The 18376-nt window shown below is 42.6% G+C and overlaps 1 protein-coding gene and 1 long non-coding RNA gene across 3 annotated transcripts in view; one reads left to right on the top strand and one right to left on the bottom strand.

Annotated features, from left to right (window-relative positions):
* The window catches only part of LOC135338693 (uncharacterized), a 28549-nt gene that overhangs the window by 2367 nt on the left and 7806 nt on the right, over positions 1 to 18376 (top strand). Inside the window, exons 2-12 of one of the 2 annotated variants that reach the window (XR_010395731.1) lie at positions 13548 to 14452; positions 14507 to 14634; positions 14696 to 14885; positions 14933 to 15668; positions 15794 to 16115; positions 16177 to 16252; positions 16297 to 16346; positions 16715 to 16827; positions 16904 to 16987; positions 17037 to 17576; positions 17692 to 18362. This is a non-coding gene — a long non-coding RNA (uncharacterized LOC135338693). Of the gene's footprint in view, positions 1 to 13547; positions 14453 to 14506; positions 14635 to 14695; positions 14886 to 14932; positions 15669 to 15793; positions 16116 to 16176; positions 16828 to 16903; positions 16988 to 17036; positions 17577 to 17691; positions 18363 to 18376 lie in introns of both variants that reach the window. The other variant, XR_010395732.1, reaches the window with a different exon arrangement.
* LOC135338692 (uncharacterized protein K02A2.6-like) lies at positions 7538 to 11909 on the bottom strand. Its single transcript, XM_064534744.1, has one exon. The coding sequence runs from the start codon at positions 11661 to 11663 to the stop codon at positions 7725 to 7727; it is 3939 nt and encodes a 1312-aa protein (XP_064390814.1). The 5' UTR covers positions 11664 to 11909; the 3' UTR covers positions 7538 to 7724.

Below are 18376 nucleotides of genomic sequence, written 5' to 3'. Positions count from 1 at the left end.
GAAGAGCGGCCTGGGATCGAGGCTACCGAGGTGCGAGCTATGTCTAAACACAGACCACATGACGTAAAACTGCCCCACCAGGCCCACGAGCAGTTGGCCCAACCCCCAGGCCTGGCCTACTCAGACAGGGGCGGCAAGAAAGCCCAACGTTGCCTCAGAGCCCACACCTGCCAAGGATGCCGAGGGTCCCATCCGAGCCTTCATATGGTCAGGGCCGCCACTGGCATCAATGACATTTCAATCGTAGGGAAACGGACCCTTTAAGTAGTTCATTAGGTTGAACCAGCTATTCATTTATTGTGTTGTTGGTGTTGTTTGTAGTAGTTCACCACGTCATTACGTTGAACCACTATTCATTTATTGTTGGTACTGCTCTCAATGATAGAATAATTCATAAGATAGCTAGAGTTGGGTATGCATGCACACGTAGGATATTAGAAACTCCACCCACAAGGTGTGATACATGGTCTCTAACTGAGCCATACTACTCCGCACTCTCCCACACAGACATTCCGTGGGACAACCTGTACCCTTATACCACTGACCTTCTGGCACTGGACGCATGCACTCCATGTCGAACACCATTGGCCTGGAAGCATGCCCTCCAGACACACAACTATATTATCAATGAATTAACAGACGGATTCCGAATCTGGGTTCCAGTATGGGGCACCTCTCATCTCAACAAACACCCTGAAGTGGTTACGGCATACCTACAGAAAGAGCAGTCCCTACTCGGCCCGAGCCATCCGTTGCCCCCAACTCGCTTTGGGGTGATCCCAAAGGGCCATAACACCGGCAAGTGGCGCCTAATCACCGACCTATCCCACCCTCCCATGGGTAGCGTCAACAGTGGAATTGAGCCTGAGCTATGCTCCCTATCCTATACCACGGTGGACGACATAGCCAACAGAATACTCCATATCGGAAAAGGAGCACTTCTAGCTAAAGTGGACATCGAAGCCGCATATAGGTTAATACCAGTCCACCCAGACGACCGCCCCGTACAGTGGAACGGCTCAATGTTTATTGACCCAATCTCCGTTCGGCACCTAATATCTTCAATGCAGTTGCGGACGCCCTGAAACACAAACAGGCGGTGTCACCTAACAGCAGTCTGATGTAGATACCCTGTGCCAGCTGTACCTGTGACAATCATGCAGAGTGGTGTAGGGTTGTTGTTCTCGTAGTGGTGTTTGACTGTGGTGTACACCTCCAGCTGACGTTCTTGAAGATTTTTTGGTGTTGTGAACGTGTGATCCGCTGTCCAGTCTGCTGTCTGGCTGAAGCATCCACTCTTCTTGTGCTCGTTGTGACCGGCTTTGCTCATCCTACAGTAAAACATATACCTCATCGTTGGTTGGATTTTGTTGTTGTTGGTATACTTGTAGGTCTTCTTCAAGGGAGGAAGGAGCAAATGACCCTGTGCGAAAACTCTTATACTTCATCAATGATTGTTGACAATACTGCTCGTACTTGGTTCCAGCAGGATCAGGTGGGTAGTACAATCGGGTGATGACTACCACTTTGTTGCTTCTCGTGTTAGGCTGTGCACCCAGCTCATTTGGCATGGTGTACTGTTGTGGTATTGAAGGTAGCAGAGGATGGTCGGGCAAGGTAGTGGTCTAGGGCTGTTGCTCGACCATCTTGCTGGACCTGTTCCTCCAAGCTAAGCGTGATGGATGATTTGTACATTTGTAGCTGCAACAGGATGTGGCATGTCTCCTACAGTGTGTATTAGGAGTTGGTCTTGAGAGATTTGTTGCCAGCCTCTGACTATTCTTGTGAAGGTGTCGTTGACGACTTTGGCTCACTTTTGGCTCACTTTTGGTGACGTACTTGGTGCAGTAGTCAATGACCCGACGTCTGGATACGATGAACTGCATGTCCACGTTAGCACGCCATGCTGTACGGGGTTGATCATACCATCATTACGAGCTTCCATCATTACGAGCTTCTTCTGTTTGTTATGGTTTGGGATAGCCAAATCTTCCATGACGAGTTCGAAGACAGTATGTGCCTCTGGCATGTTGCAATCAGTTGAGAAAGGTCTTCATGGTGATTTTCTAGAGATAAAACTGAGAGTAAAAATAGAGGAGCTGCAGAGCTGCAGTGCAAACGAAAATTTGATGAAGACGTAAACGAAGGAAGCGGCAATGAATGTGAAAATAATTAGATTAGCAATGTTACTCTGATTAATTTAACGATTGTTGCATAGCAACAGAGACTGCAGATTAAACTGCGTGGGCTTTGTGTGCAGACTGACAGTCAGTTGATTCCTGTGGTGAAAGATACAATTAAGTTAACAGTATGGGGTGCCATAATTATGTGTCAAAATTCAATTAAACAAAGGATATAATATCGGGGATATATATTATATGTCAGCATAATATATGATATAATATATATTGGGGCAGCAGGGATATAATATATATTGGGGATATAATAATTATATGTCAGCAGGGATATATTATATTTCAGTGGCAAGCATGGGATATAATTATATAACATATATCCCATTATTATAATTATTATGTCAGATATAATCATTATAATTATGTCAGTGGGAGGATATAGGGAATGTCAGTGGAAATAAATTGGGTGGGTTATAATTTATTAATACCTGTACTAGACAAGGAACTGTTTCATTATACATTAGTATACCATGGCAAGTCAGGCTCCATCACAGGAAATAGGTAAATTTATCTCTATTGTGTCATATACGCTTTTGAATTATTATGTGTGCACAATTCAATGGTGTATATATAGTGTCGCTCCTCCACCTGTTGCCTGTGGAAGATATCAGCATTGAAATGATTCTGGAGTGGAGGAAACTCAATTTTAATTAGAGTAAGATTGCACAACTTATGAATATCTCTTGATCAACACTTAGTGAGGCTACACCCCCCCTTTGTACTAATGAGCTGGATGATTTGATTATAGCAATCAAACAAGAGCATCCGAATGATGGTGAGGTACTTTGGTGAGGTACTTTTACAGGGTCATCTGGTTCGGCGTGGTGTTAGAGTAACTCGCCGAATGCTCCACGAATCATGATAATGTTGTTGCCCGTCGTCATTCTGTTGTACGACGTAGAGTGTATACCGTTCCTCATCCAAATTACATATGGCATATTGACGGCCATCACAAGCTTATACGATGGCGATTTGTTATTCATGGAGCAGTAGATGGGTTTTCACGTACAATTACCTACCTACACTGTGCTGACAACAATCGTGCACCCACTGTATTGGACTTTTTTCGAAGAATTTCAGGCTTTGTTCGTTCAGATCATGGGGGATCACAGTACTCCTGTGTTCCCACTGGAAGCTCTGTCCACAACGAGTGAATAGAGCGCATGTGGAGAGATGTTCACAGATGCGTTGTGAGTACGAGTCGAAGAGGTGCTTGACCCACTCATCTCCCCTGATAAATAAGAACCTTTCCGAGTTTCAAGAAAGTTGGAATAATCATTCGCTGTCATCCGAAGGCAGCCGAACGCCGTACCAACTGCTTGTTGAAGGCTTGTGTACGAGTGATTTGGATAATATAGAAAGTGAAATTGATGTTGATGAACTAACGAATGCACATGTTCCGGTACCAAGACTCCCTTGCAGTGAGTTGTCTCGAAATTTGGAAGCATTCCAAACTTCCGAGTGCAAAGAGATTGTACACCACAGCTATTGAAACTATTGGACGTCATTTGTTGTCAGGCTGTTTGGATTGCATAAATTAATATCATGCATGTAGTATAATCATGCATGTAGTATAATTGTACCATAATTATCTCACAACAATTAACCCTTTCCCGGCTTTAATTAAAAAAACAAAATACAGAATAAATACATATTTTTCTTTAAAAATACATATCTCATGAACAATGCATTGAAATCACTTGCAACTATTTCCTACAGGTAGCCCAGATCCTGGGGGTACCATGACATCATCATCGTTACCTAGCAACTGACCACCCCCCACTAATTAACGATTTTTTACACATTTCACAATTATGAACATAAAGAATATTGTATGAAGGCATGAAGTAACTAAAAACACTAAGTAAGTGTTCTCAATGTTCTCACGGTGACATGGTTCAATCAGGATCAGCAGAAACTACTCTGCGAGGTTGTATCGGCAGACGCTCTTTTCCCGGGAAATGTTTTCTTCACCTACACACAGGTTTACAAGTTCAATGATGGCTCATGATGTCCACTTGTGTACTAACTAGACTAAGCATACCATACTGAAGCTATCCAGACTACATATGATACTCCATAGTTACTTACAAGGTCCAGGACTTTGGTTCATGCTCAGGAGCTTCTTCCTCCGGCTCTTCAGGCTCTATGTTTATAGCTTGACCTCTGAGAAGTAGTTTCCTCTCTTGGTATGATCCCAGTCACTGTCCTCTTACTCAACAAGGCCATAAGTACAACAAGGCCATAAGTATCGTTATTCTCACTGTCTAGCTGCCCTAGAACCTCGCTGAGGTTGTACTACAAAGATCTTGTAGCCATTATCAAACGGTCACTTTTCTTTCGACAGTACTGCACAAAGCGTACCTTGAGGCAAGATATTAAAGATACCATGTGAAAGAGCAGCCCAATGCGCATGTGCTGGTACCTACAGGGTGTGCATAGCTCCAACACAGCGCCTACAACGATTTTTTGAAAATTATCACTACCGCTGCCGTCATAATTATGACGGCTAAAGCCGGGAAAGGGTTAATGCAGTATACATAATTATATTATATATACGCGTATACATATCATGTCATAACTAGAAATGCGATGAAAAGTCAATTAATAAGTCAATAAAGTCAATTAACACAATACGTCCATAAGTCATAGCGGGGTATTATGGTATACCAAATCCGAAGGAGCCGCATATTGCCAAGTCCATTTTCTCTTTAAACCCATCAATAGAAAGGAGACCGTACGACCTAGAGAAAGTAATGCTTAAGTCGCATGTTGAAGCCCTTGGAAGACCGGCCAGAATCATTGGTGAAATGAAGCTTCGGTGTGGTACCAAAACCAGCTGCAGGTTAGTTTTGACATAAAATCAAGAAGGGTTACCAACACATTCCTCAACATACTCGGTCCAACTTAGAATGACAGCTTCCTCCTTTGTGCGGTTGTTTGAGCCTTGAGGTGAGTACAAAATTACGAAGGAGTTAATGAAAAAGTCTGCAGTTACCAGTTGCCCGTGACGCAATCAAGAAGCTGTGAAAAGAAGCTGTGAACAACTTTGGGGTGGCAAACAGTTAACAATTCCATTTGCAGAGTTTCACGAAATCCTTTACGCAACTGTTGCAACTCAGCAAGTGGGAGAAAAAACACAAAGTGTAGCCAAATGGCTTTCACCAGCTGTTTATTGTCATCTATGGTGATGTGGACGGTAGGCTTGCTGTAGCCACAATCGAAACGAAAGTCGAAGTCTTTCCTGAGCAATGATTTGGTAGAGGAAATATCCTTTCACCTATATGTAATAAGATAGGATTTCTCATGTTATATGTGTTTTATTCACGATGTAAACCGGAAGGAACTGTATGTAATATAATGTACAGCCAAGTGGCCTACTGTTATAATGAATCAAAATACTACAATAATGTAAACATCAAAATCAGCAATAGCTTCGGCAAAACAGAGTGGTGGTTGGCCTCCTTGCACTATACACATAGATACCATTTTGCCGACAATATAGTATTTGTTATCAGCAACAGCTTCAACATTGTGCGCAGGTACTGTATTGCATGGCCATGGCCATCCCCTAAACAATCCTGACTTGCTGAAACACTCCCTCATGAGTAACTGGAAAAACTCACGGCGGGGTCCACCATCATAACTGACTGTTCGCCTATGTAACTTTCAACTTTCAACATTAATTGAAGGAAGGCCATCTTGAAATATGTGGCTTCTCCGAACGTGCACCCTCTGAAAATCTTCTTCATCTTGTTGATGTTTTTGCACAATATGCTTGGCTTCAGCTCGTCCAGACTCAGCCCTGTAAGCACATGCATGCACATGCCTCAAACCTTGGAGTAGACTTTTCGTGATGCAGTATACAGGAGGAAGATCATCCATTTCACTACCTTCGGACTTGGTACAGTTAGATCGATCATGTCCACAAAAGTTCTAAGTTCTAAGTTCTATATACATACATGCAAGGATATAATGTCACGGTAAATCAGTAAAAACTGAATTCATTTACTATAAGCGCACTGCACATAATTATAGTATAATTATAGCACTTTTTTAACACAGAAACTTACTACAGCAGGTTCACTTGAGCTTGGATGGATAGGGGTATCAATTTTTCTGTAATTGTCCATGGCCCATGGCCGGGTATTATATGGAAATGAACGAGATAAGGCATGGGTGTCTTGGAAACCGGCCAACTCTGACCAACCTGAATTCCGTTCCATAACATTATTGGAACCGCCAGACTGGTGTTACTCATAATATATATAGTGTCGAATAATATATAATAGAAACTTTTCAGTTCAGTTTGACGTATTATTATGGTAGTAGTAATAGTAGTAGCAGCAGTAGTAGTAGTAGTTTTGGATATCTGTGATTAACAAGGGGCAAAAGTATAGTGGGGCAATTACACGCTGTAGTAGTATAGTAGTACATAGTACGAAGCAATAAGGCTTAAACTTCCTTAATTAAGTTCACCCTTAATTAAGTTCACTGTTACTTCCTTAACCCTTTCCCGGCTTTAATTAAAACAAAATAATACAGAATAAATACATGTTTTTCTTTAAAAATCCATATCTTATGAATCTTATGAACCATACATTGAAATCACTCGTAACTATTTCCTACAGGTAGCCCAGACCCCGGGGGTACCATGACATCATCATCGTTACCTAGCAACTGACCACCCCCAACTAATTAGCGATTTTTACAAACATTCACAATTATGTACACAAACATACACAAACAATATTATACGAAGGCACAAAGGCACAAAGTGACTATAGTGACTATAGACACTAAGTAAGTGTTCTCAATGTTCTCACGGTGACATAGTTCGATCAGAAAGCAAGATGTTGAAAATACCACGTGAAAGAGCAGCTCAATGCGCATGTGCTGGTACCTACAGCGTGTGCATAGCTCCAACATAGCCCGCACAGCAAATTTTTGAATAATCTCGGTCTGCTGGACGACTCACACCTTAACAGTACTGGATCAATTTCCGCCTGAGAATTATCGTACAGTAAACTTATATAGCTACAGTGTTACATAGGCAGCGTGACCGACGTCTGTGCACTCACATTGCTTGCATCATCCATTCCTAGTATCAATGCACCGTATGTTAGTACAATTTTCACTTGGTATGTAAACAGTTGTGGTGGCTTCAGTCTCCCACCCATTCTTACGAGTACATTCGATCTCTACAGATACACAGATTACATAGATACGGGACTGTGGTGCTTACTTCTTCAAACTCGCCGGCTGTCATCTTTACGACGCACTTATTCGCGGCGTTGTTGTATCTATTAATTGTCTTCACTTTGACATAGATAAATATTCTTGGGGTAGAATAGAACACACACCGAGCACAGTACAGAACCTTCTTATATATACAAAGCTAAAGTAACTTCTAGAACTTTCCACTAAGTACAAAGTACAGTTCCAATTCTAGCTAGATTGTTCTAGATCATTACAGATACATTACAGCTACTTCTAGATAGTTCCGGTGGATACTACATTCCTCCACCCTTAGATTGAAGGTTCATCTGTGGTGGGAATTGAATATCCGTAACGTTCCGGTTGTCTATGACCTCTAGTAGATCGTCTGAGAGGCTCTTGAGCTTGAAGTTGCTCTTCTTCTTGTGAATCTTCTGGTTGAGCTGGTTCTTCTTGGTTTTGTGATTCTTCTGGCTGAGCTGGTGATGAGGGTATGTCTATCTCATCGGGCATTTCTTCTTCAGTTTGCTGCGGTTCATCGGAGGATGAAGAGCGACTTCGAACATGATCCACATGTCTCCTAACTAGTCGTTCGTCTTCTAGTCTCACTCCGTATGTAAGATTTCCTTGTTTCGATACAATCACTCCAGGCGTCCATGGTGAATTGGTACCTGCTTCTCTAACATACACTTTGTCTTGTGGGAAGAATGAGCGTTCTTTCACTCTGACGTCATGAGATGACTTCTGCGAGAGCTGTTTGTTTTCTACCTTAGCTCTGATGTTTGGCCTTAACAAGTCCAAGCATGTTCGGAGGGAACGTCCCATGAGTAGTTCTGCTGGAGTCTGGCCAGTTGTAGAATGAGGCGTTGTTCGATAATGAAACAAAAAACGAGCTAGTTTGGTACTTAACTCTCCAGATCCACTTTTCTTCATTGCTCTCTTGAAAGTCTGGACTGCTCTTTCTGCAAGACCATTGGTTGATGGATGGTATGGTGCAGATGTTAAGTGACGAATTCCATTGCTCTTGGTAAATGTCTTGAACTCGAAACTTGTAAATGGAGTGCCATTATCAGACACTATGACTTCGGGTATCCCGTGGGTAGAGAACACTTGCCTAAGTGCTGTAACTGTCTGAGTGGAGTTGGCAGACGACACAGGCATAACTTCTAACCATTTTGAGTAAGCATCCACAATTACGAGAAACATTTTCCCGATAAATGGTCCAGCGTAGTCGATGTGTAGTCTTGTCCATGGCGTCTTTGGCCATTCCCAAGGATGTAAAGGGGCAATTGGAGGAGACTTTTGGTGAAGTGCACACATCTCGCACGTTTTTACCTTGTTTTCGATATCCGAATCGATTCCTGGCCACCAAACGACACTTCTTGCTAGTAGCTTCATCTTTGTTATTCCTGGATGTCCATCGTGTAGAATTTCTAAGGTCTTGTTTCTGCCTTCTTCTGGAACAACAACTCTTTCTCCCCGCAGCACACAAGAATCCTGTACACTTAATTCCTTGTGACATTTTTGGTAGGGTTGCAACTTCTCGTCATCTGAGAATTTCCATCCTGACAACACTAATCTTCTGACTTTAGACATTACTGGATCGTGGTCTGTCCAGAAGCGGATTTTCTTGGAATCGACTGGTGCACTATGAAGAGTTTCCATTAAAAGAACTGTTTCTCCTGGCAGACTCGCTTCTTTCACTGTCTCTGGAAGAGGTAGGCGGCTTAGGACATCTGCGTTGCCATGTTGTTGTCCTGGTCGGTATTCGATCTTGTAATCGTACGCACTGAGAATCAGAGCCCATCTCTTAATCCTGGCAGATGCCAACACCGGTATCGGCTTGTTTTCACTGAGTAGGTGTTGCAGTGGTTTGTGATCAGAGAGAATGATGAATTTTCGACCTTGTAGATACTGCTGGAACTTCTTTACTCCAAATACAATTGAGAGTGCTTCTTTGTCCAATTGGGCATATTTTCTTTCAGCCGGTGCCAATGATCTGCTGGCAAAAGCTATTGGCTTCTCACTTCCGTCATCCAGTCTGTGTGAAATAACTGCTCCTAACCCATAAGGTGAGGCGTCACATGATAGCAACAGGGTCTTTTCGGGGTTGTAGTGTGTGAGTACATTCGTAGACGTCAGTTGCTGCTTAGCTTCCTTGAATGCTAACTCCTGTTCTTTTCCCCATGTCCACTTCACTTCCTTCTGCAGGAGCTTGTTCAGTGGTGCCAGCTTACTGGACAGATTGGATAAGAACTTTCGATAATAACTGATAGCGCCCAGGAAAGATCTCAATTGTTGGAGATTGTTGGGAGCTGGTGCTTCAAGTAGAGCTCGAACCTTCTCTTGGCTAGGTTGTATGCCTTTAGCTGAGATGACGTGACCCAAATACTGAATACTTGGTAGCATAAAGGCTGATTTGGCAGGGTTGAGTCGGAGATCTGCTCGTTCCAATCGTGTGAGTACCTTGTCCAGGTTTTGCAGATGCTCTTGTTCTGTTTTTCCGGTGACAACAATGTCATCAATGTAAGCTGCTACTCCATCGAGACCGCTCAAGACTCCATCCATAACTCTCTGGAATATGGAAGGTGCTGAAGAAATACCGAACGGAAGTCGAGTATACTGGAAAAGACCTTTGCTCGTGTTGATAGTTGTGAACTTCTTGGACTCGGTATCAAGTGAGACTTGCTGAAAAGCGTTAGATAAGTCGAGTTTAGAGTATGTTTTACCTCCTTCCAGCTGAGAGAATAGATCTTCAATCCTGGGTAATGGGTACTTGTCTAGCTTCGATGCAGAGTTGACTGTCACTTTGTAGTCGCCGCATATACGAAGAGATCCATTGGGCTTGATCACAGAAACAATGGGTGCAGCCCATTCAGAAAACTCTACAGGCTCGATGACGCCTTCATTCTGAAGTCGGTCTAGTTCGGCATTGACCTTTACCCTCAGAGCATAGGCTACAGGCCTTGCCTTGCAGAATCTCGGTGATGAGGTAGGGTCAACATGAATCTTTGCTGAATAACTTTTGACTAGTCCAAGTCCTTCCTTGAAAACATTGGGATGTTTCGCAATAACAGCTTTCAGTGTGTGTTCCTCTTCCACTTTGTGCACTAACTTGTTCCAGTTTAGGCGGATCTTTTTCATCCAGTCTTTTCCAAGTAGACTTGGACCATTTCCAACGACTACTAGAAGAGGAAGCTGCTCCTTTTGACTCTCGTAAACCACTTCAATCGTCGTGGTTCCCTGTACCTTGATGATTTCTCCTGAGTAAGTACGTAACTTGACATTTGTATTCTTCAGTGGAGGTAAACGACCTCGCCAGAGTTTCTTGTAAGTAGCTTCACTGATGATGGAAGCTGAAGCTCCGGTGTCCACTTCCATTTCAAGGTCAGCTTGATTTGCTTTCACGGTAACAGTGATCGGCTCAGTAGTGTTCGTTCTTGTACAATGTAGGAGTAGAATTTCATCTTCAGTTCCTTCTGACTCACTTTGTTCCTGACTGACTCTATGAGTTGACTTCCTTTTTGTCTTAGAGCGACATACTCGAGCGATGTGTCCTTTCTTCTTGCATTCACGACACTCAGCTTCTCGGAATCGACAATCCCTTTGGGCATGGTTTCCTCCACAGCGGTAGCAAGGTCCAAACGTTTTGCTCTTGCTTTCCTTTTGACTTGTTTTAGAGTGCTGGACTTTGTGTAGAGCTTCAGTGTTCTGTGTCTTGCTTGCTTGGAGTTCTTGAGAGTTGCGAGTTGCTGCCTCTGCTGCTAATGCTAATTCCATAGCTTTTTGAAGGGTGAGATTTGTTTCTGAGAGTAAACGCTGTTGAATCCTCCTATCTCTGACTCCACAAACGAGTCTATCTCTAAGCATGTCATCCAGAATAGCTTCGTATTTGCAGTGCTCAGAGAGTCTTCTCAGGCTGGCCATGAATGCTGAAATTGTCTCTCCTTCTTTCTGGCTTCGCATATTAAAATTGTATCGCTGCACGATAAACGATGGTGGAGGCTGGTGGTGTTCTTTCACGAGTTGTACTACCTCTTGGAAAGTCTTGGTGCTTGGCCGTTCTGGAGCCACTAAGTCTCTGATCAGTTGATACGTTGATGCTCCACATACACTCAGTAATATAGCCCTCTGCTTCTCTGCAGCGTCGACATCATTCGCCTGAAAATACTGCTCTAGTCTTTCAGTGTAGGATATCCAGTCTTCTTTGTCTGGACAGAATTCTCCAAAAGCGCCATGCTGGGTAGCCATAGCTTCTTCTTGTCTTCTGAGTTAATCCTTGTCGCCAATTGTTGTATCTATTAATTGTCTTCACTTTGACATAGATAAATATTCTTGGGGTAGAATAGAACACACACCGAGCACAGTACAGAACCTTCTTATATATACAAAGCTAAAGTAACTTCTAGAACTTTCCACTAAGTACAAAGTACAGTTCCAATTCTAGCTAGATTGTTCTAGATCATTACAGATACATTACAGCTACTTCTAGATAGTTCCGGTGGATACTACAGGCGTCCAGCAGTTTTTGTAGTGCTTCGTTCTCCCGTCTAAGGCGCTGAATGTCCCTGAATGTCCCTGAAACACCACTGTCCTAGGACAATGGGTTTTTCAGTACCTTACACTTTCTGCATTCTCCACAATGACACTCAAAATTCAGCATATCCTGCTTTATACGTTCAAGCAATTCCGCCGCCTACACACCGTCAGTCTCACAAGTAGTGTCAGTCTCAGAAAACAGCCTGACACACAGTTCCTACAGCATTGAATCGAGCAGTGTTACACTTGTCAAAGTAATGCCCCCTAGGTGGGGATTAGACTTGAACTTGCTGAGAGCAAAATTTACAGTTTATTATAGGGTATAGCTGTCAATATTTTGTTATCATGAAGAAAGCCGACCCCATGGATTGTAAAATACACACCGTCACAGTCTCAGAAAACAGCTCTATTCTGACAGCCCCCTTTCAGTATAGCGCACAAATGCTAACTCAATAGATACATTTACCACACCTGAGAAGCTAGTGTAAGAATGCTGGTCCTTAGTTAGCGAATAAACACACCTGTCCACAGCTCCTAGATCCTAGCTCCAATCAGTTCTAGATATAGACACGTGCTTACTGCAAATTATCAGGCCCTAAAATTAACGCGCGATCAACCTAGGTCTGGCCACGCCCTCCCCATCTTGATAGAATATTCCACCTAGCGTGAGCAAGCATGTGCTGTGTGTCTAGGAACCCCAAGAAACCTATAGCTGTGTGTGACGCTTGACCCTTGATAGTAACACTGTGACTGGACTTGCTGTACTTGACTTGACCCTTGATAGTGACACTGTCTCCCAAGAAACTTATAGCTGTGTGTGACACTTGACCCTTGATAGTGACTGAGGAGGCGACGTTAGCACAGCAAAAATAGGCATAAAAAACGGCTGTATTCCGTTTCTTTCATTCTTTCAGATTAACGGAAGGCAAGACGGAAGTTCACGGGGGCGGGGCTCGACGGTGCCGTTGCTGCAAGTAAATCTCACCGCTGAGAATGAATCTATTTACAAGCAACCCACTACAGTCATCGACGGGAGCCGTTTCTTTGCATGCATTGTACAGTTGTACGTATAGTTAAGATGTGTACCTCGTGTTATTCATTGATAAATCTGGATCTTAATTAATTGTCTTAATTAATTGTCTATGTAGCTAGCTGCCTATTAAATGGGCTCCAATCATCCAAAGAAAAGGAGAGTTTGGGATAGTGTTTATTGCTCTCCTTATTATAGGCTAGAACCATTAGTCAGTGTCAGGCTGATCCTAGACCTACATTGAATGACGAGCCTGCAGCTCTTTGAAACTATGTCAGATGTAGGATCTTATACTGATTCCAAGACAGAGTTATACTTCAGTGTACCGTAATTCATCTACACTACAGTATTCAGTAGCATAATGTTATCATACATCACGACAACGAGTGTTTGACGATCAGGAAAGGGAATTCGTTAGTGACCATTCCAGTGGGGAGGCGGGCCTGTAATTGATGTTAATGAGCCTAGCTGTCACAGCTGCATTTCAACGAGTTGCTTCTAGAAATATACCAGCAACAGAGTCGGAATTGGTCATTCATTAATCATGCATTCATTAAATTATGCAGGATGTCACGGAAGTGTGGTCGTCTAGTGAAGATTCAGAGTCAGATTCTGACGTTGAAGACAATGGTCATTGGTCAGCGATACAAGAGACAGATAATCAGTTTCGGATACTATAGTTTCGGATACTATTTATATTTATTTTGCTCTGGCAAGCTACATACAACGTATCAAGTGCTGGAGTGACAAGTTTTCTTAAATTTGCACGGTACTTCATTCACTATCTTGGAAAGGCTTTTCAGTGTGAGTTGATGGTACAAGCTTCCTCCTCAATTCCTGCTACCATGGGGAAAATGGAAAAACTAGCAGGACTCAACAAGCAGTCATTCACTGAATACGTAGTTTGTCCAAAGTGTAGCTGCATTTTCGAATACAAGGATTGTATACAAATAGTTAATGGAAAGAAAGAATCGAAGCGATGTTGTCATGCATTTTGAGTTCCTAATCATCCTCAACCCTGTGGTACCTTGCTATTAAAATCACACAAAACCAAGAAAAGAACTGTTTTAACACCAATAAAAGTATATCCATACCGGTCGCTTAAAACAAGTATATGTCACCTCTTAAAACGGCCAAGCTTTGTAGAAAAATGTGAGCAGTGGAGAAGCCGAGCTAATGTCATTCCAGAAGATTTTCTTGGAGATGTTTATGATGGCAACATATGGAAACGATTTTCGAGTGCTGAGTACAATAACTTTTTAAACAATCCTCACTCTTATCGTTTGACTTTAAACATAGACTGCCATTCAAACGAACTGTGCACTCCACTGGTGCCATGTACATGACAATCCAGAATTTGCCTAGAAATGAGAGATATAAGAAATGAGAGATATAAGCAGGAAAACGTTATATTGGTGTTGGAGTAATGCCAAAAAAAAAGAATGCACAAAAAAAGGCATATCAGAAAAGGGTTAAGTATAATTATAGTATCAGTGTTCATTATAATGAAACTATAATTTTACAGATGTTTGATAGAAGAAAAAAATTTCTGAAATCAGAAAGCGAGAAAAAACAGTGGGCTGAGATTGAAGATAGGTATATGACACAACGGGGAAAATGTTTACAGACACAAATTACCATGGAGATCAACTAGTGAGTTTCAACGTACAGACAACAGTGTTTATGTACGTATGTCTAATTTGAATTTGTACAGGACTGAACACTTATGTTGCAAAGCTTGCCAGCAGAGCGACCAGTGGAAGAATACAGCTGAAGCCACGCGTTGAGTCTGTACTCTCTATCCTATCTCCTCCACAAAAACTGATCTCCACAGACAGTATTCTGGGTAGCTCTACCATAGTTTTAATAAGTGCTGAAACATTATTATTTGAAGCACACCATGGGTAAAGGTCAAAGGTGACATGCACATGCTCAGAATGTTTCCTTTTAGGCGGTCATTTGGAGCCGGAGATGGAGTCTCTTGAGCTGTTTCTTTTCGTGGGCTGGCTAGCCGGCTACCGTGTACATGTACCTTGAACATCAAAGAGACAGGTAATCTGTACCTAGATCATAATAATACAAGTGTTGGTAAATAAAATAATAGCCAAGTTTTTATGTCACTCGTACTACGTACATGTAGTGTAGTGTGTGTGCTTGTGTGGATGTGTCATTGGTGCCAGCAGCCTGTAAAGATGTGTCATCGTGGCATTTATTACAAGGGTTTATTGTTACTTTAAATAGTGTGTATTGGCTTGGCATCCGGTGCCAGCAGCCTGTAAAGATGTGTCATCTTCTGTCAGGTGGCCTTTATATAGGAGCTACTTTAAATAGTGTGTGTGCTTGTGTATTGGCCCTGCCTGTAAAGATGTGTCATCTTCTGTCATCTTCTGTCAGGTGGCCTTTATATAAGCTCATGTACTTTACAAGGGTTTATGGTACTTTAAATAGTGTGTGTACTTGTGTGTACTTGTGTATTGGCCCTCGTGCTTGGATGGATGTGTCATCCGGTGCAGATGTGTCATCTTCTGTCAGGTGGCCTTTATATAAGCTCATGTACTTTACAAGGGTTTATGCTACTTTAAATAGTGTGTGTACTTGTGTATTGGCCCTCGTGTATTGGCCCTCGTGCTTGGATGGATGTGTCATCCGGTGCCAGCAGCCTGTAAAGATGTGTCATCTTCTGTCAGGTGGTAAGCTTACAAGGGTTTGTTGCTACTTTAAATAGTGTGTGTGCTTGTGTGCTTGTGTATTGGCCCTTGTGCTTGGATGGATGTGTCATCCGGTGCCAGCAGCCTGTGTCATCTTCTGTCAGGTGGTCTTTATATAAGCTCATGTACTTTACAAGGGTTTATGCTACTTTAAATAGTGTGTGTGCTTGTGTATTGGCCCTCGTACTTGGATGGATGTGTCATCCGGTGCCAGCAGCCTGTAAAGATGTGTCATCTTCTGTCAGGTGGCCTTTATAATAGTGTGTGTACTTGTGTATTGGCCCTCGTGCTTACGTTAAATTACTGTCATAGAGTTTAGATCATACATATAGGAGTACACGCTATATTAATTTCATTCTTTGTTCTTCAGATTTACTCATTCTCTCTTTGCGGAAAGGAGGCTCACCTATACACAAATTAAGATAAGTAAGTTCACTGTGACAGTACAAGTGTGTATATAGATCTATACTGTGCTGTCTTTTCTCAGGGTTGCCACCAACTTCTTTTGTGTGTTATTAACAGTCCTGCTAAGTCTTCAGGGTCGTCAAAAATGGAATGGAACGGTGCATATTAAATTCACAGTATTATGTACATATTTAACTTACAGTTGACTGTTCCTGACTTCCCATTACAAGTGTTGGCATCGATACCGGCACCGTAAGTTTTACTTCAAGTGAAGCTCTCCACTGTAAGTCCTTCACCTTTATACATCACCTTTATACAAAATAATGCAAACAAAACTTGAGTGGGCGTAGATCTAGCTACTATAATTATAGCTACACCTGTTTCTAGTGTTGTTGCAAAGACGGCGTCTTAAACGGCATTGTTTGCATGTGGAAGCGGGGAGATACAGTACTAAACGGAAAGTAAAACGGTCACGGTAAAAGTCGTCCGTTTAAGTTGTTCCCATTACAGGATTAAACCTTATCGTTTGTGTAAGTTAAACGACCCGTTTCTGCTACCGTATTCAAGGCTTATGCGGTGCCAAACTGCATCCGTTATTTACACTACGTTTTGCTGTGTAGATTGTTGATTTGCTGTGTGAAGTTGTATCCGAGCAGAGCCGGATGGAAGAAGGTATTAATTAGAACGAGACTCGAGAATGACACGATGAATGACAGTGGCGAAAGGAGTGAGGGTGAGGGTGGTGACCATATATGACCATATACATAAACTTTAATCCCATAGCCTTATAAGTCAATCCTATGTAATAGAACAAGACTCTGTCGCTGAGAGTGATACGATGAGTGAGATGAGTGATGGTGGTGCAATGAGTGAGAGTGGCACCAGTCAAGACGGTGTGATTATATACATGATTGTCGTACATGCTAAACTAAATCCTAACAGATCAAATCACATTGCGTGACCTGGCAGCGCTCTCAAGTGGTGAATTCTCCATTGAGGATGATCCGAACACATGTGTTTTGGGTCATGTGTTTTGGGTGATGAAGAACAGACAAAAGAACAATCAATTACACTGTCGACATCAATGGTGTAATTATTGTGTCTGAAGACCTCCGGGTGTATAACCTGTGTCATGCACCGGTGTTAAAAGGTTCCACCCGAAATCCATGGTGATCGACATGCACACATACCTTGCCAAGACAGCACCTCTGGTATGTTCATGGAACTGCTGACATGAGTATGTATGACAGTCAGATACCATTGGGGTTCCCTGTTTCAAAGCGGCTGAGAGTACCAGGCTTTGCCCACTAGGTTCTACGTTGCCTGCGAGATTAAGGACGAGAATGTGGTGGCAGCTCCAACCTCCGTTCAAATGTTACTCAAGAAAAGTTTTTATATTGATGTGTTGTGCCCAGCAATCTCACGGCTGCCTACGACTCGGAAGGAGAAGGATAATGCTGTGGAGACGATTATGTCCACCAAGTAAGATTATGGTTGGTAGTTGCCTATTATTCCGATTATTCCGCACACCGCACCAAGTAACACAAGCAAGCAAGTAACACAAGCAAGTACCTATTATACACTTAAAATTATGCAGGTTGCTACCAGCGTCCTTTACTATCAGTCAGTCCAGTCTCGGCCCAATGTCTCCACTGACAGGTTATGGTAAGTGGTTGGACGCAGTTCTGAAATTATTTAGGTGAGAGTCCTGTGTCCCCATCAAACAACCCAAGACAAGTTATGGTAAGTGATTATTTTGAATAGATGAAGATTGGAGCGCAATGTCTCCATCAACTCCACCAACTGGCAGGTTATGGTATGTGCGTTATGGTAAGTGCCTTAAAGGGAGGGTGACTTAGTGAGGCAGATTTAGCATCCTGTCTAACATACTTCCTGTTGTGGTTGAATGTGGGCGCGGCTACTACATGATGTCATAGAAGGAATACATGCAAAACTTAATGCCACTCAACTGTAGCACTATGGTCAACAGATTGTAGCTGCTGGGTGCTCAAACACTCCTAGTGAGCTTTCCCAAGGATGCTGGATAAAAAAAAAGTGAAGTTCAACGAACAAGAGCTCAGTGTATGGAAGGCCACTGATCATGCACTCGTGAACATTTTACTGATGACAGCTTTGAAATTAACTCAGCTCTTACTTGGCCTGAAGAAAAGAAGGCGCTGAAACCATGAAATTGGTCATAAGAGAAGAGCAGAAGGGGGTGGTATCGGAAGAAGAAGAGGAGTTGTAGAGAAAAGGCAACGGCATGAGGTAAAGGTGCTGTC

The sequence above is a fragment of the Halichondria panicea genome, chromosome 7 (assembly GCF_963675165.1).
Source record: "Halichondria panicea chromosome 7, odHalPani1.1, whole genome shotgun sequence".
NCBI lineage: Eukaryota > Metazoa > Porifera > Demospongiae > Suberitida > Halichondriidae > Halichondria > Halichondria panicea.
This window is presented reverse-complemented; position numbering and strand designations above follow the sequence as displayed.